This window comes from Tinamus guttatus, unplaced genomic scaffold (genome assembly GCF_059628265.1).
Source record: "Tinamus guttatus ecotype Peru unplaced genomic scaffold, ASM5962826v1 Tinamus_guttatus_pri_ptg000602l, whole genome shotgun sequence".
In the NCBI taxonomy this organism is placed as follows: domain Eukaryota; kingdom Metazoa; phylum Chordata; class Aves; order Tinamiformes; family Tinamidae; genus Tinamus; species Tinamus guttatus.
In genome coordinates, this window is record NW_028289136.1 from 1209805 (window position 1) to 1234873 (window position 25069).

The 25069-nt window shown below is 38.8% G+C and overlaps 1 protein-coding gene across 2 annotated transcripts in view; it reads right to left on the reverse strand.

The window, feature by feature from the left end:
• TMEM135 (transmembrane protein 135) overlaps positions 1 to 25069 on the reverse strand; it is a 140936-nt gene that overhangs the window by 64095 nt on the left and 51772 nt on the right. For both annotated transcript variants that reach the window (XM_088534984.1, XM_088534985.1), the window contains one exon: positions 18549 to 18614. In XM_088534984.1, the coding sequence (XP_088391110.1) occupies positions 18549 to 18614 (66 nt within the window). The remainder of the gene's footprint in view (positions 1 to 18548; positions 18615 to 25069) is intronic.

Consider the following 25069-nt stretch of genomic DNA (forward strand, 5'->3'; position numbering starts at 1 on the left):
TCCTAAGAGAACATTACAAATGTAGTAAATACTAAAAAAAACAATAATTTTTCTGAGCAGTCTGTGCAGATGTCTCATATTAGACTTCTGAACATGACTCCTGAGCTCATATTACAGGTACCATCCAAGACTTCATTTCCACCATGAGGATTTTTATTTGCCGTTATTTATTCTGGCGCTCATAATCACTGAAGAATTACAAGGCTTGACATTGCCTTAGTATCCAAAAAGGAACTCCAATAAATATTTGTCTTTAAAAGTTTACAGGTGTTGAAATGTTTTCATTACTGCAAAGCACGTGTATTTAAATAAGACTCTAAGTATAAACTTCTGTGCAAAGCAGTGTCATGAAAGCCGCTGTATCCATAACAACCCACAGGAAAATTTTGAATTATCTTAGAATAAGAAGAAATTCTGATAAGCACTAAAAACTGGTGAAGAGACATGTTAAAGGGAGTAGAAAAAAGTATGTGCCTTCATTACTGTCAGAAATGTACAGGAAAGTATCTGGTATTTTTTTTTGACTATTAGAGCAGTCTAAGTATTATTTTAAACCACATATTTAATGATTAGAAAGTGTGAATCGACAAATTTAGGTTTTACTAGAAAAAATTAAATGCCCAAACTTACAGCAAGTTAGTTGCAAGGACTTCAGAAGGTTGAGGTAAGTGGGTAACTGGATGACAGGCAAATGTGAATGAAAGTAACTTGAATCAATGTCAAAAATGTTGTGGTATCATCATGGAAATGAAACTGACAGCTGCCCATCTCTAAAATACCATAGAAGACTAGGAAATTAAGAAAACTATAATGTTTTGCAAGCTGCTATGTAAAGATACTTTGCTGTTATGAAAATCAGTATGAAGATTTTTTCAAGGTTGGAGCTGATAACATCAAGTACAGTATGCTATGTATGATATGTGTAAAAAATAAAACGAAATACTTCTTTCGGAAAGACAGACCTCTATTAAATTCATATCTGTTAGTTCTTTAATATCCACTTAAGATTCATAGTATTTTAGGGTTTTTTTCTTAATGAAAATGAAACCTACATGGAAAAAGGAAATTACAAGAGTTTATAATCAGCAAATAAAATTGTATTTTGGAAGTTACACATATAGTTATGCAAAGAATTGGGAACACAAATTCCCAGAATAAAAAAAAGAACAGTTGCTTTAACACTTAAGTGTTCAAAATATGAAAATGAAGCCCATGAAATTCCTGTGTCTCTAGGGGAGCTGTTTGCTAGCAGACCCAACCAATGCAGCAGGACCCGGCACTCCATGCGGAACCATCTCCTGATGCCCCTGCCTGAATCCAGAGCTGACCTTTCCGTTTTGCTGGGAAAACCTCAGGGTTTTGTGTATATGCGGACAGAAGTACCTTGCAACAGTCAAACAAATGATACTAAGTATAAAATGTAGTATTTTGATCACTACAATGTTTGTTTTCTTTTTTATCTGGATTTTGAAAACAGGGGTACTTCGGTGTTTACTGGTTCGAATAAAAAAAAATAAATTAATTCTAGTTATTTACAAACCACGCATATACACCATGCATTACACAAGCAATCGTATACACAAGTAGAAGCAGAACGATTATATATTTTGCATATATTTTCTACTCGTATCAAAAAACAGCCATGAAGTAATAGGTTTATTCTCCTGGCAACGAGCATTTTGGTCATTTAGAATGAGCAGTTCTGTATCTATCGAGTGCTTTGGCAGCTTTTTTTATAACACCCCGAGCTATAAGCATCTCCTTGTGAGTAAGGGCCTCCTGAGAATAGCAGGAAGAGAAATAGCCCGATAAGCACAGGACTAAATTCCCTCTCACATTTCCCAAGCTGGGAGCCTCCTAATGTACAGCTGACACTAGCTGTCATCGTCGGAGACAATTAACTCCTCCAGGTAATGAGGGCTCAGAACGATTAACATTTTGCACGCCCACAGCAGGCAAGACATGAGTGTATGTAACCAGCCCTCCCTGGAAACAGGGGCCTGCAGAGACCAGCTACTGAATGAAACGGCTCGTGCTGCAACCGAGTGACTTTGCCATGAAGCTGGTCGAGCTTCCAAAGGTATTTCTGAGTTTTTGGGAAGACCAGACTTCATTCCAACTATACTAGGATAGATTCTTTACATGAAGGCATACAGCTCTTTCACTCAGCTCTTTTAACAGTTTCTTGTTCATTTCAGCAGGTACCATTTAAAGGTTGGATCTCATGTCCATTTCTTAGCACATTAAGTTACAGGTTCAGGAAAAAGCCTTGGCACTAGCACAAAATACTAGAGGAGCCAGAATAATTTTCATTCCTTCTGCTAATGTTATTCTCATCTCATTACAGAAAAAAAATATTAAATCAACCAAATTACTGTGAGATTATGCATTTCTGTGATTCAATTTAAATATTCCCTTAAATGTTTAAAAGCTGGTCCAGAACTTAACAGATGTTTATGCCTAGAAGCTTTACTCTATTCCACTAGTACCATAGCGATATCCCAGGTCATATGGTAGAAAACACCAAATGATATCAAAATTACATAGCAAGATTATGAAAATCATCACAACTTCCCTAAAGCTAAGGCAGGGCACTACCCTGCTCTGCACCTTTTCAGCTGTTCTGTACTCCTGCCTCCCCCACACCTGGTACTTCCCCAACCCTGGAATTACAAAGCCTCTCTGCCCAAACAACGGGGAGGGCTCCAGAAGAAGCCCCTCAAACGGCCTCCTGCCCTGCAGCCTGTGGGGCCGGGTGAAGCCCCCGAAGCCAAGGCACGGCCAGGTCTCAGGTACCAGGAGCAGCAGGAAAAGGAGGGCAGGGCAAAGGGGACGAGACAGGAAAGGCCATTTCCCTGCTCTACCAACTCTTACTAGTCTGTGCCTTCAACATTTTAATAGATATTTATAATAAAAAATACAATACCATCACATATAAAACCAGATTCAAACAATATCGCTTTCTACTGCATACAAAACAACTCAAAAGAATGGGAGCCCCATAGTCACAAATACAGGTCGTGAAAACTCTTATAACTTTATCCGTAGTTATAAGGACCTAAAGCAATTCACTTCCAAACATTTTTACTTAGGAAAAAGCAATACTATGAAAACCATTATATATTGTGTAAATTAAAAGCTAGTTTTCTAAAACACCCACGTAATCCACTGATCTAACCGCAGAGAGAATCTGCTTCATGTAGCAGCCACAGAAAGAATCATTTACTAGGAATATGAAAGAAAAATTTGGAGGAGACTATCTGCATTTACAATTGACCAAATGATCACGCAGTTAAGTTTAATGATTTCATCTGATTACTCCTAAATACCCCAGAGCCCACCTCAGGTTAGCCTGACTGCTAAAACTACATCAGAAACATTCACATTGGGAAGAACTGCTCTGTTTGGGCTAGAGCAAAGGATGAACAATTTCTAGCCAAGTGTAACAAGCCTAAAAAGATTTCTCATGATAATGAGGAAAAAAGAAAAAAGTGAAGGCAAGTAAAGCACAAGCTGGAATTACTTAATATGCGGAACAGTGTAAAATGAGCTGATTTAACACAAGCAGCTTCAAATACAACACCAAAAGCTCCAGCAATTCCTTACGCTCCCAGACTGCATTCGCTCTCCTTTTGAAGTGTCTCGTTAAGAAGCGCTATGAACTGACACCGTCACTGCACTCAGCCGGGGTAAATCCCGGGGCCCTGCACGTCTCTGCTGCAGGGACCCGCTGTCACCTGCAGGTTCCAGCCCCGCAGGCCGCGGGCGGCACACGAGACTGCGCGACCTCTCTGGGTACCAGGAGCTACAGGACAGAAACTTGGAGAAAAGAAAGCACAAAAAAAAAAGGTAAAACGGACCCATGGCTGATCACAAAATAGTTGCTCTGTTCAATTAAAATTTGCTAATCCATCTCTGAGAAATTCTGAATTTCCCAGCATGAGGAGTGTGACCAGATTAACTCCCCTGAATCTCAGAGGCCGCTTTGAAAGACTGCTCTCAAGGCCACAAATGCCTTTTTAAGGCCACAAGCACAAGCCTTATCCCTGTGTCTCCCCACTGGAGCTGAGACCACCTGAACAGACGAACCCTCCCCAACCTGTTTAATGTTAACTACTGAAGCAAGAGGCAATTCAAAACGGGATTATACTAAGAAAATACTATTTAAGCATCAAAGACTACTGATGATGGTAAAATGGACCAAACCAAGCAAACGTCCTCATGTACACAGATGACCAGCTGGAAACATCTTTTCATCTCCCTAGACGCTCTGCAAAAACAGGATTAAGAACAGTTTGTGAAGCCAGTCCTCGACTCAGCTAAACTAGGTTTTAGCTTGTTCCTATCAGCCTGGTGCCACTTAACTAGCAAAAATGGTCTGTTCTAAGCTTGGTGTTTTCTTTTTAGGTAAAACTCAAGATTTAGCATTAAGGTATTGTTAATTATAAGAAGAATATGTCACAGTTCACTCTGCTACTGTATCAATGGGTTAACAAATTCAAGTGAAAAAGTAAAGCTAAATTTCATTTCCTGGAAATTTTAGCATGATAATTGAAATTAAACTGTTTTTAGTTTATATCCTGTTATCACTGGAAACTCTTCTTCAAAGTCAGCAGGTTTTGCATGATTGTATTTCTGGTCTGTTTCCTGACAACTTTCCTGTAAAATACAGTTGAAGTGCACACCCTATTCTGTAAAATGCCAAAGTACATAAAATTATGGTATCCTTCACATACTGAAGATGTGATTTTGTCACCTTTCATCATTTTGTTGCAAATCATGTTTATTACTTAACACCAGCTCACAGAGGCTGAATACTCTCAGAACTCACATTTACCCAACTCTCTATAATACTCCCTACTTTCCAAAAGGTATTTTCACCCTTGAGTCATCTCTCTTCTTCAAATCCCAAAGGAAATATTTTGTCTTCTCTATGAGGGCTCTCAGCAGTTATTAGCGACCAAAATTATCCCTGGGCTGGACAGGGCAGGGCAGAAGCAGCCGGCAGCACCTGACCCGGCACCGCTGAAATTCAGAGCAGCGGATCCGATTCCATCCTCTCGGGCACGAGCACACCCGTGTAAAACACCGACGGATAATTTTAGCTATTGCATTACAGAAAAAGCCAGTGGAATTACAACACCCCTGTATATAAAGTTCTTTCTTCTGGACAGTGCTTTACTAGATCAATTGTCTTACAGACATTTGGTGGAAAGTTGGAAAATAAACACAATAGCTTTGCTGAACAAACACGAACTGCGGGGCTCACAAAAGCCCTCTGTTAATAAACATCTTACATATAATACTGCAGCATATTTATTCCATCAAAATGACCCTGGCACAAAATAAGAGAAAAAACATACTTTGCATTAGAGGCATTAATAACCTGCTTTAAACTTCAGATTACTTAACTCGGCATCACTTGCATCTCCTTTTGAAATCGAAAGAAATACTCAAAGAAATGCAACATACTCTTAAGAGAATGGGCAACTAAGACCCTCACTTATTTTCTTTGAAGACCAAATGAATAAAGAAGATGCTGTCAGTAGATACATAGGGGGATTTACGCAGAGGGCAGGGATCAAGTAAAGCAAAAGCAGCTATAAATTTTCAGAGTAGGATTAGAAAACCACTTTGTTTCTGACACCAGGAAGCACTCAACCTTCTGGAGTGCCTATGCTCTACGGAAGAAAAATATCTAGCCTTTAGTGCAATGAAGATGCTTTAAACGTAAAACAAGGGGAAAATCATACAGTATTGCTGGAGTTCAATAAAAAGTTTCAAATACAAATTGGAAACTTGTGTCTTTCAGGTCTTTCTCTTACAGTACCTGAGTGCAACCAGACGTTATATTAAGCTGTGGCGGGGGGTCCGAACATGGAAATGCTGCTGTCAGTATAATCACAAAGAAATTGAAAGAAGACCTATTAGAAGTAAAGAAAATGTCTGGACGACATCTACCCAGTGTTGTAGAACACAAGTTACCTCATGGAGAACAAGTCAACTGAACCAAAATGGCAAGAACAGCTTGACCGCTGCCCCAGCACCAATGGAGCTAGAGATAATAAACCTGTCAAGACTGGGACGAGGAAGATTAGTACATCCATTAAAAGCCCTTTCCAACCCTAATTACAAGCTGCTTTTTCCTCTGTTAAACTTTTTTTTTTTTGGGTGGGGGGCATGAGGGCATTGCTTTGTTTGTTTTAAAAAGGTTTAGTTAAATTGCAAAAAGCAGAAGCTAAAGCCGGGGTCCTTTGCTTGGTATATTACAGTAATATACAATTACTGCAACATCAAAGCAACCCTCAGATTGCTTCCAGGGGACTCTCTGAAGAGCAAATACTTCACTAGTGGGGCAACAAAATGGTTCTCCAAAACTGCTAGTACTGAGGCCCATCACAAGGGAGAAATGTGTTTAAAAGTTTTTTTTTTTTTTTTTTGTGTGTGTGTGTGTGAGAAATCGCAGAACATTACCACCATTTCATTTTTTAATACAAAATACAAACTCACCACACAGACACCACATAAGAAAGCAGAAAAAAAAAAAGGCCATAAAACTAGTAGAATTACTATACAAAGCCTAAATGAAACTGACTCTAGGGATCTTCCGCTTTTAAGCCTAAATAAAGCCAAGTTACAAAACAGCCAAGGAAAGCAAAGAGGAAAAAGAGAAAAGCATTTCCCTGGAAATATTTTAGAATTTGATTTCTGTTACGTTTTGAAAATGGTTCTTCAATTGGACAAATTTGAGCTAAAAGTCAGAAGCCTTTGAAACACTTTCTGGACACGATCCTGTGCCAGGTGCCCCTGCTGGAGCAGGGGGCTGGACTAGATGATCTCCAGAGGTCCCTTCCAACCTCAACTCCGTCACCTTGCCAGTTCTATACAAAAAGAAACATCGAAGGAGTGTGTGTATATATACGTGTGTGTGTGTATATGTATATGTATCTATCTATAATGTACATAAAATCCTCAGATCTTTTCTGTACCTCATTTAAGACTGCCCTGTTTTTATCTTCTTGGTAGGTCACCTGAGCAAAAACTCCTTTGGAGTAGTGGAAAATATTACAAATCTGGTCTTATCTTCAAAGGTGGTTGCAGTGGGGGGAAGCCAAAGGAATTTCAAACCACTTAGATGTCAACACAGAATTTAATCATGAAGTGATTTACCACTGTATTTTGATACTCTAATCTGCAAGCCTACAATGCAGGAATAGGTCAAAGAAAAAAAATGTTTAACTCTGGTTCATTAGTGTATATTCGAAAGTCTGATATGTATATTTTCAAATGCTTAATATAACACTAGACAAGAATGTCGGTGAAAACATAATTCATATTAATTTTTCTTACAAGATCTCAAATAAATTCCTGAAGATACCCTGAGGAAACGAATATAGACAAATCTGAGCACTCCTCTCTACTCAGAAAATGACTGAACTTGGCATTCCTGTGAGACCTGCAGCTTCGCCTGCTTTTAGTTCCTACCTCAAATCCCTCCTTCTGGAAACATCCACGTTCAGCACTGGGGTCTGCAGACCCCACGGCCCAGGAATTGTGCTGTAGCTCACAGAGCAGGCCTCATTCCTGGGCCTTCTCCTGCATCCGCTTGGTGGTTACCTCAGCCCCAGCCTTCGTGGGCTGTCCCGGTGTCTCTGGGGACTCTTGGACCAATGCTCCAAAAGCAGCAATCTGGTGGGCTGTTGAGAGGCATGTTCTTAAACAAGCCTTAAAACACAGCTGAAATATTGGAGAATAAAATGGGGGACAAGACCCAAGGATGCCAGGTCTGAAGAGTACTATTTCCACATCTGCCTCCGTTCACTTCCATTGTGCAAAGGCCAAATTACACAGCTGAGATAGAGTCAAGTCGGTAAATTAAAAATGACTCTTAACCTCCTCTTACAAACAAGTTAATGAAGTAAAAACCAAAAGAGGTTAAAAGTCAAAGTACCTGTCCTACAAATTAAAAAAACAAAGAGAGAAGCTTTGTAAATAAAATAGTTAATCTCCACTGATGCTACTTAGACCACAAATGATGGGGATAGACACGCTGCCAGCTTTAGCCTAGGAAGCAGCAGGCACAGGACCAAGCTTTTCTTCTAAGGAATGAAGCTGAGTTTCCAAGCTCCAATGAAATTTGGGAAGGAAGCAAAGTGCTAAGATTTACCTAACATCCCAACAATACTATCTGCCACAAAACTTGTAGATTGGCAGTTCTGAACGTGCCCAAGCACTACCTTCGCTTGGGTGTTTGAAGGACTGGAGATGGTTCGGCCATTGGAAGCCAAGACCACTGAGACCAAAAATTGCACAAGACCTCTTGGGTTATCAATCTCAGTGCTCTACCATCTATTATTGAAAAAATATGCGATTTTTTTGTACGTCTGTTTGCTACAAAGATATCAGATATTCATCTTTTCAGTAATTCAATAAGAAGTCCTGAAAATATACCGTTTTCTTTTCCAAGAATGGTAAGTATCTGCCTAAAGATAGTGGTCATTCCAAGGCCTTTGAAGCCACACTTAATACAAAACAAAAACCCACCCACTGAAATATATGCTTAAATTATTCTTGCCAAGCAAAAAGTTTAAAGTCACCAATATGGTTAAATACTATTGAAATCAAGGGGGCAGATACACATACTTAAATTCATTCCCTACTGAGTAAAGCACTAGAGCATGCACTAAATGTGCTTTTGGGAATTAGTTTTACACTGCACACCCTTCCAAAAGCCCAGGAACATGTTTAATTTTGTTACCAGGAATATTTCCATGGATAAGCATGTCCATAACTTTTAGCAAGAACAAGACTTTGAGTACACTGAGTACAATTTATAATGAACAAGATGCAACTGCAACATTATTTCTCTTTGTAAATTAAAATTCCCATGGAGGCAAATGAGAGATTTACCTGCCCAAAGAGATAAGAGTAAGGGAGTCAAAAACCATTCGGGGGAAAAATGTATGTAAAAGTAAAGCAAACAGCAGGCAAACATTTTCTCTGCTATGCTTTAAATTCCACATTTCTTCCTGAAATCAGTATGCCACAACAGGGTATATAAATCGGCAACATTACAGTATTTACATTTTTAATTCTGTATAATTAATGAACAGCTTTACTGCAATCGAAACCATCATATAGGAAAATACAAGCCAATTGATGCCATATGTCCTCCTGAACTGTTTTTCCAGATGTATTCCTTGGAGTCACAAAATTGAAGTTCCTGTTTCCTTTAAATAACACATTCCTAAAAACTCAAATGAAGCATTTTTATTCCAAGTAGAAACTAGCTTGTTCATACGATTAGAATTATTAATTTTCATTTCAGTTCCTTTATCCTATTTTTTTCCTACAACCTGAGTAGAAAATTAAGAATCTATTTAACTGTGACATGGATTGTGAAGAAGCACAAGCGCACTAAAGCTCTAAGGTTTTAGCCTGAGATTTCTATGGCTAGTGGTGACCTTGCACTTACACAGGTATCTGAGAAATAAATTTTTAAGTTTTATTCTTTACTAGCACAGAGCTTCACCTTGCTTTTAAGAAGATTTCTTACCTTTCCCTTCGCCTTTAGTCATGAAACAAAGAAGAAATAACAGAATGCACTTTTTTGTGGGAATACTTGCTTAATTGAAGTTTAACACTGCTAGGCACTGCTAAGAGAAAATTAGAAATAGGGAAAGGAGTTTCAGCAAGAGCTTTCCCACATTGCCCTGCCAACAACCTCAGCCTCGTTGGGGCATTTTCTCTAAGGGCCAGAAGTAATTAAGTTTCATTGCTAAATCAGTCTTGAGCCTGTCTTGAGCAGAAAAATCACTTATGTTTAATTGCATGTGGTGAGGTGCTGAGCAATCTATTAGGCAGACTGCAGATACCAGCTCATTTTTTGCAGCTCTGCAGGGTACTTAAAAATGAAAGGTCATTATTTAATACAGGCAGTCACTTATATAATACATATACCCTACAGAAAACAGTGCCACGTCCGGGAAGGCTCATTACTTGAGTTTATTTCAACACTAACACATTAACTACTGTTTTAAGAGATGTATAGTTTGAGATAAGCTTCTGAAATGCAGGAGCTACTAAATTGAAACTGTTCATCATTTTTAATACACACATGCACATATCCCTCCACGAGCTTAAGAAAACGCACATATTGTTTGCTAATGGGGCCCACATATTTTTCACCTGATTCCATCAACAAAGAATTAGTTTCCATAAAATTGTATCTGACAGGAACAGATCGGTTTCATGGTTCGGGGCGGGAGGATCGTTCCACCGGGTTATTCATGCTAATATTCCGGCTGCTGGCAGAGCAGAGCTTCAGCTACCAAACTATCTCACACTCTAAGATGCTCCTCAGAGTCAGGAGAAACAACTTAGTCTTTTCGAAAAGAGGGTTGGCCTCTCAGAATCCACAAATGCATTTTTGTTCATTTAGAAGAAATGAAATAAGAGCAAAGCTTTTCAGGATGATCTGATTTGGGATCAGCAGAGCAGGGCACCACTCCTGCAGTGTCTGCAGGAGACACGGATGTTCTCAGCTGCATCCAACGCTCTGCCGTCCGATGGAGACCTGCAGAGCCTCCTCCTTCCTTCGACAATATTAGGATTACACCTTGTTTGGGGTATCAGTGTCCAGACGTGGCAGCCAAACTCCCTGCAAACTTGAGAAAACAAACGGCACCTTCCCAGGCTCTTTTTATCATTTGTAAAGGGTCTATATTATTCAATCCACAGAAGGGAGGTTAAAACCCTGAGGCTTTACTAATTGCGTTTGCCCTAGATTCTGTATTTGGATTTTTACAGAACTTAAAAAGAAAGTCTATATAAAGATGACTTAAATCTTAAATGTTGTATAATATTGATCAAACATTTTACATGATAAAAATACATTTATTCTGGTTTTACCTAAATACAGTAATACAGAGCAAAGTTTGAAAATGAGATCTTTATACACAAACAATATACTAAATATTCCCTGTTACTGTTTTTTCTATTCATACCCCTCTTCGTCTTAGTTTTCACCAATTTCACTACTCCTTAATAAAGAAACATGAACTATTTTGCATTATGTTCCCCGAGACTTTGACCAAACAGGAAACGGGAGGAGTGTGATTGCTCAGTGCAGCCCGTTCACCCTCTGCTTGGCCCACTGCAGAAAAGCAGTTCAATTTGTGTTTTAACATGTGCAAGATACTTATAAACAAGGCAATTTAAAATATTTTATAAATACTGAGCTTTTTGTTTGTGTGTGAACACAATATTTTAAAATTCTTACGTATGTGTAAGATCATAAAATAACTTGAACTGGAGCAAAAAGAAGAATAAAAACATTAGAAAATATACAGCCAGTGTTTTGCTGGCTGAACAGTGATTTCCTTCCCCACCCCCTCAGTCACTTGACCAGAGGAAAAAGCCTTTGATGAAGGAGGACAAAATTGCTCTTGGCTCCTCAATCATTCCAATCTATCTCGGTATTTGTTTCTTGTCAAACTGATTTGTCCCGTCAACCGCACTCTGAAGAAGGGTCATGAGCCTAAGCCTGCCATAGAAATGGGAGGACATTATTTAAATAATTGAATTAAATAATTCTAAGGAGCAAGCAGGAAATGCCAAATTATTAATTTCTTAAAAGATCTTTTCCACTTGCACTATTTTCCTAAAGGAAAATTAATTTTCATCAGTTGATAACTACTAAGCACGAGTAACACTTGAACTGAATTTTGAATCTCTTTTCTTCAAAGTAGTGGAAGCAATGGATAAACTGACATACATTTATCTTTATTGTCACATACCAGAGAAAAGGTGCATTCCTACATTGGCCAGACTGCTTCTCTAACATCTTCAGCCAAACGACTCGCACAGGAACCGCATGGATGCGTATGCCTGCTCACAGCTCCAGCCTGCGCTTGGCGTTCACACGCAGGAATCTGAACCGACGCGAACGGCTAAAGCTGAGTCTTAGCAGTATAAATAGCCTTTTACAGTTTCCTATTTTTTCTCCTTTATAAACGTATTAACATAACACTGGCAGCAGCACTCCCCAGCGGGCCAGAGGGATGAAGGCAGCTGCCCGTTGTGCCTCTGCGGGGAGCAGCATTGGAGCGCTCTGTCCCCAGAGCAGCAATGGGGCTGAAGAACGGGGCTGCCAGGCCCTGTCTGCGCAGGCTGGAGCACAAAGCACGAGGACAGTTTTGTTCCAAGGCCACGACACACGAGACCACAATTTGAATATTTCTAAAACGAATGCTGTCACAGAGAAGTCTCTATTTGAAGTGACAATCACTAATTACATCTTTTTTTATGAAAAGGGGATTAAGAAAAACAATTATCTTAACAAAGCAGTCTCATGCACTTCCCAGTACTGTACTTCTTGACTGCCAGAAACGAATGTTAAACAGAATGTTAAACAAAACCTGGACTGGGAAGTAAATATATTTTCTTAAATTCAGTTATGTTTTGTGGCCACAATTTTCTGTTGTCTGTATCTGCCATGTGTAGTGTTCCTGGTGGAAAAGAAATCTGGAATATACAAGCAATACATCAGATTTTTTTAAAAAAGCTAAATGTTTAGAGTATAAGTAAATGCCTCCTAACTTAGCTGCTTGCCAGAAACTTCTTGGTGGGAGATACATGGCAAATATTCCTGAGCATAATTCAGTTTTCATCTGTGCTTTGGATTTCACTTCACGAGGAAGAGGAAACTATGATCATGAATGATCATGATCATACTATCAGTCTGCATTAAAAGAAAATGCTTGTGATAAGCATTATTTTTGTATGTCAAACATTTAAGCCCTAAGCAGCACAAAATGTAAAAAAGAGACATTAGAATATTGATACATTAAAAAGTACAAAGCGTTATCTACAAAATAATGCAAACATATCAGAGACATAAAAGTTCTCGAAACATTCAGACTCAAGTTTTAATTCTCCATGCTACGGAATATGTGCCCACTATCCCATTCTCATTCCTTTTTACTTTCAGTTCACACCATATGATTCGTGCAACGTTATTCATTTTCCTGGTTCGCTTCACCTATAAATTCTATTGCTCCATCTCAAAATTATTTGGAAGATCCGAATTTTTACGATGCTTATCATCATTTTTCTGACAGGAAGATATAAAATGACAATAACATTCAGTCTCTGAGACCAGAACTAAAGATGCAGCGATGCTGACAGCCCGAGCTCCACGGCCCAGCGGGGCCGTTCTCCTCCGCTCACCCACAGCAGCCCCGGGCTCTCGTGCCCTCCCTCATCGAGCTGGGTCTGGCTGTTAGTTTCGTCAGCGTTAGCAGCATTATTTGCTCTGAATCCACCTCGTGACATGGTGAAGGTATGCCAGTCTCCAGCGTCTAAATTACCTTTGAACTGTTGCACGTTGTGACCTGTCAGAAGGATTTTCCAGATACCAACACTATTTTAAATAGTTCTGACACATATTCCAAACATAAACCTTAAGTAGGTACACTAAAAAACAGTTCTATTCTTATGTATATGTGTTATTCACTTGCTGCTCCTTTTACAAGGAGTTATAAAAGCCAGGCTCAATACTACTTCTGAAGAAGGCTTCTTTAAATGTAAAGGGGAACTCTCCATGTGAACATACAGCTATGTAAGGCCATAATTCAAAAGCAGTTTTTACTGATGGTTCAGGACACTGATTTTGAACAAAAATAAATTTCCATTAAAAAAATAAACAAACAAAATTCAAGGTAAAGATTATTCTCTCTTAGGACCAGTGAAAAGGTGACCTCCCTGTAGAGGAAAAGTGACTCAGACCTGCCTGGAAGCAGTTCTTTCCTTATCCTTGTGCAAAGTAACAGCCTTCAAAAACAAGTAAGAGGGAAAATACAGGAGAAATTAACGCTGAAACAAGGAGTTTGTTTCATTAAATTAAACTTTGTTTTGCAACATAATTTTTTTAAAGAAAAAAAAAAAAAACACATTTTTTCCGTGTGCTAACAACCCTCAGCCAGGGGGAAAAAACACAGGATAAGATCCAAGGGAACAAGGTAAGATCCAAAGAACTGACAATCCTATTTTGAAGGCGGAAAAGCCCTTCAATGTTATGACAAGGCCTTTTAAAATACTTAAGCTTCAATGTCATAAATCAAATTTCTTATATGTACATTATATATAGCTTGATAGGACATATTGTAATTTAAGTGAAAATAAATAAGACTTATTTTAACCAACAACACTTCAAATAAGTAGGCTTAGGAAGTAGAGTGCCTTCGGGATGTAACTACAGTGTCTCTAAATGCTGCAGGAATTCTGTGAATTTGAGAAAACATCTTTCCTCACATATTATCATGACAGTACCAAAGCGCTGGAGACAAAAGCAGGGAAAGCAGAGATGTCGGCTCGGCTGTGGGAGCAGAACTTTTGAACCCCGGATAATAATGACATCTTTGTGACAGGAAGGCGAGAGGGCCGGGGGATCAGATGCCGAGGATCACGTTGCCCTCTGGTTTCTAATGTGCCTGTAAGTGATTAGGCCTGGTTTGCCCTTGGGCTGGAATCACAGGAAACACAGTGTGCCCCAAACAATTTTACTTACATGAAAAATAATCCTAAATGAGTCACAATACTTTTCCCGATCTGAAACGTTATCATTTGGGAAGCCTCCCTGTTTCTCGCGCCTCGACACTCACGCACCTCCCGAGAGGGGCAGAAAGACAGTCAAAAAGCCCAAATTTAAAAAGCAAGTGTTCAGCTCAGCAATGTCTGTAACAAACTCTTTCAAGCAGGAAAGAAATCACTTAAAGGAACATCATTTCCCATGTCTTCTTAACGGTATTAAAATCTCTCAAATTGCTCTAATGACAACGGTTAAATCATAAATAGTCACTTCGCATGAAAAAAAAAAAAAAAATACAGTCCTTGCTGTTAATAGCAAAGGTTATTGTTCCCATAAGTTAATTCCACAGTTGCAGTTTCCAGGATTCTGTACCCAACTCTGCAGGGACTCGAGGGGTCAGGGAAAGAGGAAGGAGGGCAAGGAGCCCTAAGCAAGTCAGGGCACTTCAGCTCTGTCCCTCCTTTCCTGGGCAGGGGTTCCGCCTTAAACCAACAGAAAACTTAATTTTACAAGGAAAAGAACTCGTGTGTATGTATGTGCATAAACAGAGACTAAAGACAGGAATGTTTAAGAGATATAACTTCAGTGATTAACAAATGGAGACTGTAAGCCAGTACAAGCCACAAATGCAGAAAAAGGAATGTTTCACAATGTCTTCGGCTTTTTATACCATTATAAATGTATCGTTACCTTTATAACTTTATTCTAAAATACACGTATACTTCCTCTCACATACCAAAGTTGCTGGAGGTTTTGATTTCTTAAGAAAGGACACTATTCAACAAGGACTATCAAACAAACATTGTATCACAAGAACATAAGGATTTTTCATTTAGAAATAAGCACATTACTGATAAAAAGGCCCTTCATACAAGGACCAAAACCAAGTGATGTTATCTTAAAAATCACTGCACTGCAGTCAAGAGGACCTGCAGCACTTACACACCAGCCGCTGTGTCCTCTTACATTTATCATGACAGCAAACAGTAAAGCGGAAGATAAATGCTGAGGAGCTAATAGACTGTGTGGAAAAGGCTTCCATTGTAAGATCGTAAAGGCTGTTAGAGTGGAAAATACAATAATTATATTTCTACTTATATTCATACTTCAATTTTCTCTCCAGCCACCACTGGGAACTGCTGGACCTCTCGGAAACTTACAGCCATGGTCTGGAAATCCCTTTTCCTGATTTGTTTCCCACATGCACAATATAATCAACAGCTTCTGTGTAGCTGGCAAACTAAGCACATTCCCTGCATTAATGACATTCTCCAGTAAGGCTGGAAGACTGGAGATTCATTTTCAATCTTTGCCACTTTCCTTCAAAAGGTCCCATCTTTGCTCTTGCAGAAATTACAAAATTGAACCCACCAAGTCTTCCCGTTCTTTGATACCCCTTGTAGGCAGCACAATTTCCCAAATTCTCAATATTAAATTTAGAAACCATGTGTAAAAATCAAATAATCACTGTAATCAAGTTAATATCTTCAATACTAATAAAGAAAAAAAATCTGTATGCATCAAGACTTGAAAAGACAAATCCAAAAGAATGAGGAAAAGTTGGAAGCAGGACAAAATGATTTCCCCTGGACATTCAATATCATAAATGGTAAATACACCTGGGGACATCAACTGGATTAAGCCAGTCTTTCATGCACTTTGTTTTGTCTGCACTGAAGAAATGTTTGTCCACTAATCTTTTCAACACTGAAGACAGACTAAAATAATATAAACAACTTTAGTCATGTATTTATAACAAATAAGTATTTCCATTAAATTTTCTGAGTTTTGAATGGCTTTACCCTCTGCTAAATGTTAAATGAGGCTACATTTTAAGCATTGTTATGAAAGCCCAACAACGTTTCTGCACATTTGGACTGCTGCCTCCTTAGCTTGGAATTTCCAATAAACAAGTTGTGCTGCTTTGATTTTCGCTGCCAAGTTCACACTTCTCAAACAGAACAGAGTCAACTCGAACTTCAATTCACAATCAACTAGCTTTTCTGGCTCACTTTATACTTACACCCTGCACAAACATTCAGCAATTTCTTGGAAGAGGAAAAGAAAAATTATGACTCTTGGTAATTACATGTTTCTTCTGGAAAAACTAATTTCATTTTATTCATGTCATTCCTCATTTTCAGACTGAATAAAATATAATTCCACAATGGAATTTAATGAAAGCGTCTTCCCTGAGTCATCGAGATAATTCCCTCCCTCCCTGTATATAACCCAAATAAAGAAAAAAAAAAAGGAAAAAAAAAGTTTTTTTTTCTCCCATTGTTTTGTTATAGAAGGCACCTAAGCTCATATGCTCACACTCTTTGTCTCTCCTAGCACTGAATTAACAAACTTAGCAACAACAGCATTTATCCTGAAGGTCAAAACATCTAGGATGCAGCATGCTGAGCTGCAGCAAGCCAAGACACCAGGTCACCATCAAGCAGGGGAGATGGTCCTTGCACCCAGTTCCTTTGGTCCTGATCACACCATCCTCTCCCCACTGAGCTGGCTGCTTTTCTGGTTCTCTCCAGCCTTGAGGCAGTTGCACTTGATTAAAATCAAACCAGTATCTGAAGAAAATGGGTGGAACTTTTTCCACCCTTCCAGCAAACTGAACTGATTCGACTTAAGCTGCATCAGACACACAAATCACCAACATACTGCACACAAAAGGTGTTGTTATTCCTCTGATTGCATCAGTATTTTACATCTTATAATACCATTAATAACATTAAAACTTATTTTTTTTTCTTTTGATTTTTCCACATTTCACATGGTTCACCAAGTATTTACAAGGATGGAAATCCCATCTCCTCTCTGGGCAACCTGCTCATTAACACACAGAACATTAGGTACCCTTCACTGAAAAACCTGAACACAGAGAATTTGGGAGGGTTGCATGTTTTTCATAATTATCACAACTGGAAACTGTATTAAACTCTGCTGTAAAAAAAGAATGGAGAGCAGTACATAGAATGGTTAAAGGATCCATAGCCAGAAAAAGTAAAACTGGGGACAATAGTGTGGTAAAAAATCTCACATTATGCATCTCAGAGAGTGGTGGAAGTGAAAGAAAAGTTTTAAAAAATATAAAAACATGCTACTTTCTTCCAAAAGAGAGAATTAAAGCAATTTCATCAGCATTGGGAACGCTTGACAGCATAGCTGGGATTCCAGGCTAAGTGCTCAGTCTAGATTCCATACTAAATGCCATGTCTACTATATAAACTTCTCACAAAATTTATCTAGGAATTTTATCCAAATCAGATTGCCATGAAAAAGCACTAAAGTTTCTATACTAAAACCCCATCAGGGCCAGTGCCCAGAGCAGTTCATTTCTATACTGTCATGGCTCATGATAGCTTTTTCTTTTTTATTTTTCAGTGAAACTCACCCAAAGCATAAACTGCTTCCCATAATATTGGGGACATTTAATCAGCAGTTTCCAGAACAATATTCATGTGATATAAAACAAAAGGAGGAAAACAGCATTTGCTATCCGCATGGGTAACTTGTTTATAGCTTTAAAAGCCACATGAAGTTATTGTCTTCTTGAAAGGAACAAGCAGAAAGGGTCATGTAACCTGCCCAATAACAAAGCTCAACCTCACGTGAATTCCTACAGATTTTAGAATTTTTAATTCAAAAAATACAATAGAAAAGACCTAGATAAAAGATACTCTTCTGAGTCACTTATACTACAATGCTGAATTATTATTCAGGCAAAGAAAATCAGAGCACTTTTTGAGAAATACTTAATCTCCCATTGACCAGCATTTAAATATTCTATTTTCTTATTAAAAAGAAAAAGCACTTTAACTCAGGTACACGAGTCATGTATATATATAGTTCAACACACTTACCTGTAGACAACATGCCTCCCAGGAATTTATAAATCTACACATGAATAAAACTTTGTACCACATGTGCAAAAAAACATATATTTTTGGCTTACTTCTCCGTGTCTTAAAGGTGTGATAGCTCCTCTTGAGACTGCCATTCGAAACAGCGTTTCTGTGGCCTGCATCAATAAACATACATAAGAATTAGTTATTAAAAAAGAAAAAAAACAGCCCATGAAGATTTGTTTAAACAAATTTTTATCGGGAGCTCGGCCACAGAAGTGCTCAGCTCCACACAATGCTCTTCCACTAGCTGGCACCTAAAAGCAGGATACTAAGGGAAAAAATGGCTAGGGGATATTTTACAAACAATGGATCTCGCTTCTTTTCAATATTACTGTTTGATATTGTATGCCTAAAGTGACAAACAAGTATCGAAAAGGAAGAGTACGAGGCTCCTCTTTTCCTTAAAGCACCTGAGTGCCCTCGGACTCTTTGGCATTGTAAGATGCAACATTGATTATGTGAAGGGACAGGAACCCAACTGGGGAGATCTTTTATAATAAAAGCAACGTTGCTCAGGTTTCTGTGTCAGCTGTTCCATCCTTTCATGCAGTAGGACAATTAACAGGTATTTCTGCAATAAGCAGAGCACTGACTCTCGAGAGAAAAGAGCACAGGTTCTGCATCCCCGATGCTTCTGGAGAGACACACAAGAGGCAACACCACTGAATCACGCACAAAAGGGTTTCTGTAACTGATCACTACTTCCATTCATTTCTTAACTTAGGTTTTAGCACAGAGATACCAAATTGCCATTTTTTTTCTATTCTCGAGTTGGTTGCAAAAAGGAAGGAGAAAAAAAGCTCGCTGGTCACATGAAAACACAGACTGGTACATCAACACACACCAAAACAGATTAAAGACACGTTTCACTGCTTGCTATGAAGACAAGAAATTGGAATGGGGGGCGGGGGGGGGGCGGGTTTTAATACCCGATTTTGATCAAAAAATATGTTCCAACATTAAATAATCTATGCTAACAAGTAATTAACTGGCTGAAAAAAATCTATATTTTGAAATTTTACAAATAAAAATAGTTGATAGTAATAAGTAACTACTACTGTAATTGATTGCCAGCAATATATAAAACAAGGAGCCCAATGCTCCATGGTAGTAAGACCTGCTGGGTTCATGCTACAGCCCCATCCCAACAGATGTCCTATCAAAGGCATCTACAGAGAGGAATTCCCCAGTCTTTCTAAAGGCAGATTAAGCAGGTTTTAATGTACAGTGTTTTCCCCCCTTGTCTTTCCCAAATAATTGCCCACAAAAGAATTATCTTATAAAAGAGCCCTTAATGGCCCTGTGCATCCCGCCTCCCCAATCTTCAGAGTCCCCAAAGCTGGGCTGGAAACTTGTTACTTCATTTATGTCCCCACAAAGCCAGGCACTTCCAAAGCGGGATTCCTCTCCTTCACCTCGTGGGCAGTAAAGGTTTAAGAGGTCCTCACATTAAACCTTTTGTATTTCTCCAAATTGGCTTCTTTCATCAGCTCTTCCCACCAGTTTTCAAGGATGGTTCAAGCGAATTGAGCCTTCTTGTCATACAGCCCGGCGCCTTTTGTCTCCTTTGAAAACCACTGGTGTGTGCGACCCTCTTTTCACAGCTACTAGTAGAAGATCCCTCTTAATGCACTTGTACTGGAGTTAATGCCAGATGTCAAAACCATCCGGCAACAAGGAAAATTCACAGCACCAGCAAAGCTGGAGCCCCAGATTCCCAAATCTGAGCTCCACTCTTGGTGTGCTGGGGATCCCTACAAGGATTAGCCCTGCAATCCCAGCCTCCTACCCAGGGTGTGGGAAAGGAGGCCACTACAGCCGTTCACATGCCCACAACTCCAAGGCTGCAGGGAGAGCAGCCGGGGGGCAGGGGTTTAAGCCTGCAAAATCCACAGAAAGCTTAAAGAAACTGCACCTTCCCAAAGGGCAGCAGGTAGAGCCACGAGCTGGTGTAAAAGCGGAAGAGGCCACTAGCAGAAAATACTTCAGGCTGGTGTCTTCTCAAAAAGTGTAAATATGCAACAACCTGGCACAGGTCACAGGACTAGATGGTCTCTAGAGGTCCCTTCCAACCTCCACCATTCTGTGATTCTGTGATTTAGCCTGGAAGAGATGACCGGCAGCCACCTCGTCTGCAGGGAGCAGGTTGCCCAGGGCCCTGTCCGGCCACGCTCCGAGCAGCGCCAAGGACGGAGACACAGGGCCTCTCTGGGCAACCTGACCCGAAACTTGACAACCCAGTTGCCAGCGGAAAGTCTCTGAAAAACTGCAGCGTACAGATGCTTTGTAGAGTCTTCCCAAAGCAGCACAGCTTAATTCCCAAATCCTCCATCAGTGGAGGCTTCATACCAGCGCAATGAAAGACCTTCCTTCCTTCCCTCCTTCCTCTGTGGCTTCCAGCTGTGCCAACACAAGCCACATTTAAACTCCAAGCCTTTAACATTGCAGACACACGTCATTTGCAAAGTCTCTATATCATGCTTGAACATCAGCCCATGACTTACACTTATTGCTCATGTCCCAGCCTCACGCTTCTGAACTTCTGCATACAGTAATAGCTGCTGGTATTAAAAGCATCCTGACAAGGTAGTGAGCATATCTGGACCAAAATTCCAGTTTCTTGAATATAAATTAATTTTCTTCTGGTGTGCTGGTGCTTTGTCATTTCAGCCACTACAATAATAACTAATATTCATGCTATAATATTCTAATACAAATTGTTTCAATTTTTATGAAGTTCTAACCCAGTAATCACAAGTGTCACATCTTTAAATACAAGGAACTTCCAGTGGAATATACTTAACACTTTTTCTTTAAAAACTTAAGATTAAATCCAATGAAAACATGCAGAGTGCTGCCCTGCCACAAATTCATGTGTCTTTCAACACAGACTTCCTCATAAAATAACTTGGACATCTGAAGCAGTGGATTTCTGCTGGAAAAATTTAGCACATTTCTAGATACCATGTCAAAGCTCCCCAAAGTACAACTGTCACAGCCCTTATATAACCACCCCTCTAGTGAGTTATGTATCATTTTGATTAAGTTTGATTAACTGGTTCTAACGTCAGTCTTCTAAATTCTTAAGATATCTTCTACATTTCTTGCATATTTTTACATTAGACATTTTCCAAAGAAAGCTGATCTTTCTCATAGGGTTACATTTATTGTTTCCTAAATGAAACACACTTCCCAAGGTATGCCAGTTTTTAAACACTGAAAATATTAAAATAACCTGGTTTTTGTTGTGCATGTGTAACTATGACTATGAAATATGATCCATCAGTTCATGTGTAATATTTATCATCATAGCAGCATAACGGATTGAAAAGGTAAAAGGGGTCATTTAACAAATAGTAATATTGTTCCAGTGAAATAGTCAGCTAGGAATGCAGATAATTTAACTGCCATTCCCTCTGTTGACACTGAGTATTTCATTTTTAATCAGACTTTTAGGAAGTTGTAAAAAGTTAACATTCATTTTCACTCAGTTCACTGTGAATTTCACTGAAAAGCCTTAAATAGGAAGCATTGCAGGTTTAGGCAATCATTTGAGCTACTCTGAATTCCCTTCTCTGAAGAGAATTAATAAGAAAGCAAATTATTAATGGGTGGTTTTAGTGATCTCAGTGTAAAACCAATGTGCTGTCAAGCTGATAATCCCTGAATCTAAAACACTGTGCTCGATTTTAAGACATGCATATTATGTTGTATGGGAGGTGAAATGGCAGGGCACTGTATCTTACCACTCTGTCCTGGCCTGCAAATTCTTATGTCATCTACAGACAGAGGTGCCCAACTGATTTTTCTGTCCCTCAGAAAAAACAATCATTTCTGCCCAAATTTCATGCAAGAGAAAAAAAGGAATGAAACTTGTATGAAATAGATCACTTTAGACACCTAGGTTAAACAGTTAATGCCCACCATCAAAACTGAAGTGGAAAATAATTGTGTTATGGATGGAATTGTAGGAAAAACAGCAGGAAAACCAGTACTTTAGACTCCAGATGTTTTGAATTTTCTATGCCAAACAAAAATAAAATGGTTTTATAATATTTCAAAAAGTTACCATTTTACTGAAGCTGAAATTGCAAACACAGTGAGAGGGACTGCTAATGCAAATTAGTCTTAGAAACACTTTTTCACAACCTCAACACCTGTATATATCCATGCCGAAAGGCATAGACATTTTGAAGTTATTAACAGCAATCGAGGGATTTCAATTAAATAAAAAAGGAGTCATAAGAATAAAACAGGGTGGAGAGGAACTAAGACTTTCACTCCTGTTGAGTTTACTTACCGTGGATGCAACACTTGGCTGAAAGCTCTGCTCTGTGAAATACGTGGACGTGTCCACATATTGTTGACATGTTCAAGCACTCGCAACAGCATGAAATCATTAATAACAGTTTTCAATGTGTTTTTCTATTTGAGTAAATATTACACATCTATTGTTATAGTTCTTTTCAGCAATCCATCACACAGCTTTTCAAAACAATGTTGGAAAAAAACTGCAGAGCTGGCGAGGTTCAGAAGGAACGATGATCAGAGGCATTTATTTACAAGAAGTCTCTGAAAAAGTTTTCTAATTTATGGCCACAAAATTTCAAACATAAAGTGATCTCCTCCATCTTTACCTTAGCCTAGGTGACATTTCTAGTTAACTAACATTTTTTTCCTAAAACTTAACTTTATTAAACACAAAGTCCCCCTAAGTGATGAGCTCTTTATTGTTACAATTTTCAGTTAAACTACTGTAATACCAATACAGGATTTAGTTCCATGTTTTTATATGTTTATGAATCAAAATTTATTTAAATATTTTAGAACACAGTACTGAAGCTAAACTAATGTTTTTAAAGGAATAAATGTTACAAAAATCTCCAACTCTTAGAGAGAAGGGAATTCACACCAGTACAATGCAATGAACACACTGGTGCAATAAATGGAATTTTTCCTGAGGTTTTCAGGTAAGTTGGAATTTAAACATTTATTCCATTTTTTTCTTCTTTTTGGCGGGGGGTGGGGGAGCGTGTTTTGATTAGTTGGTTTATTTGTTTGGCTGGTTTATTTGCTTATTGGGGGGGAGGGTTTGGTTTTTTTAAGTGTCTAAATGTTGGACCATTTGTGCCTTACTTGTATAGTAAGTATTTCATTAGCTATGTGCTACCTGTGAGACATAAATCTTTTGTTTCATCATTAACAGATCAAATTCACTTCTTACCTTTATCTTTTATATTGGTAGCTTGCACAATAAACTCAGGACTGAACAGTTTATGTCCCTTGATAAAAAATAATTTACAGAGCTCATTATAGCCTTACTTTTTTTTTTTCAAAGCCTCGTATTTTTTTTATCATTTGTAGCTTTTACAAGTAAACACCAATAGAGAAATCACTATTTCATATACCCCCCTTTTCACTCCAAAGTCCTTTTTCTCTTTCTTTCCTCTGGTTACTTACACAACATTGCATTGTTAAAATGAATTTAACGTGTGCAACTTTAAGTAGACTATTGTAACTATAATCCCATGAACACCCCCAGCCCCAGCTAAAAACAGGATGCAGGTAAGGGATGACAAGACCCATAACTGCAGTATTCACAAGCCCCAGCAACTACCAGCTTCTGGGATGACATAGGGGGAGTTTGGGACAGCTACACACTAGAAGGGCCAAAACTGCTCTAATTTATGGGAGGAGATGAAGGGCAGCCTGAAGATTAGAGGGCAGAGAGCAAACCAAGCACAGCCCTGGCCATTTATCTTATACAACAAACATACTAACTAAAAACGGCTCTTCTTCCTCAAATAATAAAATTAGTTTTCCAACTAGACTTTAAGTCATAGCATTTTACTAACACAGCGCAAATATTCCAGTGCTAAAGCTATTGAGATCGTTAGCCTGAAGAGCTATTTAAGGAGTTAGGCTTCACAGATTTACAGTGCAAATTTAGATCAAATATTTGATCAGTTCAGTGAAATTTTTACTGCAATAACAAATTCCATTTCCTCCACAAACTAAAGCTGCCCTTCCAGGGCTAATTAACTTCCTTGGCAATTAATTTACCCTAACGACTACCTACCACCTAACGAAACTACCCTTTAAAACAAATAGAGGGGTTTAAGCCTCACAGCTGCAGAACTCGCAGCGCACAAATGACCCAAGTGCAAAACCAATAAAGCATCAGCACGTGGGCCTGCCAAGAGCATGAAATAGAAGCATTAACATTTATTTATCTTCATCTGAACCCAGTAGTCTGCAGTTGCGGTAACTGTAACTTTTTCCAAGATGATGACGATTCTTTTTTTTTTCTTCTCCTGACTTCATCTCTCCTCCTTTCTCTCCCTCTCCTTTCCCCAGCAATGCTTTGTGTTTCACTTGGATTCTTGGCCTGCGACTTTTACCTTTCTCTAGCTTTCTCCACCCAGGGGAATTAACAGCTCGATTCTGTGCAATTCTGCAATTAACCAAGTATCAGGAAACTACGAGGGAAAAGAAGAATAAGAAAAAAAAGGAAAACAGAAAAAAAGCAGCAATAAAATGCTCGTGAACTGAACTACCCACAGAGCAG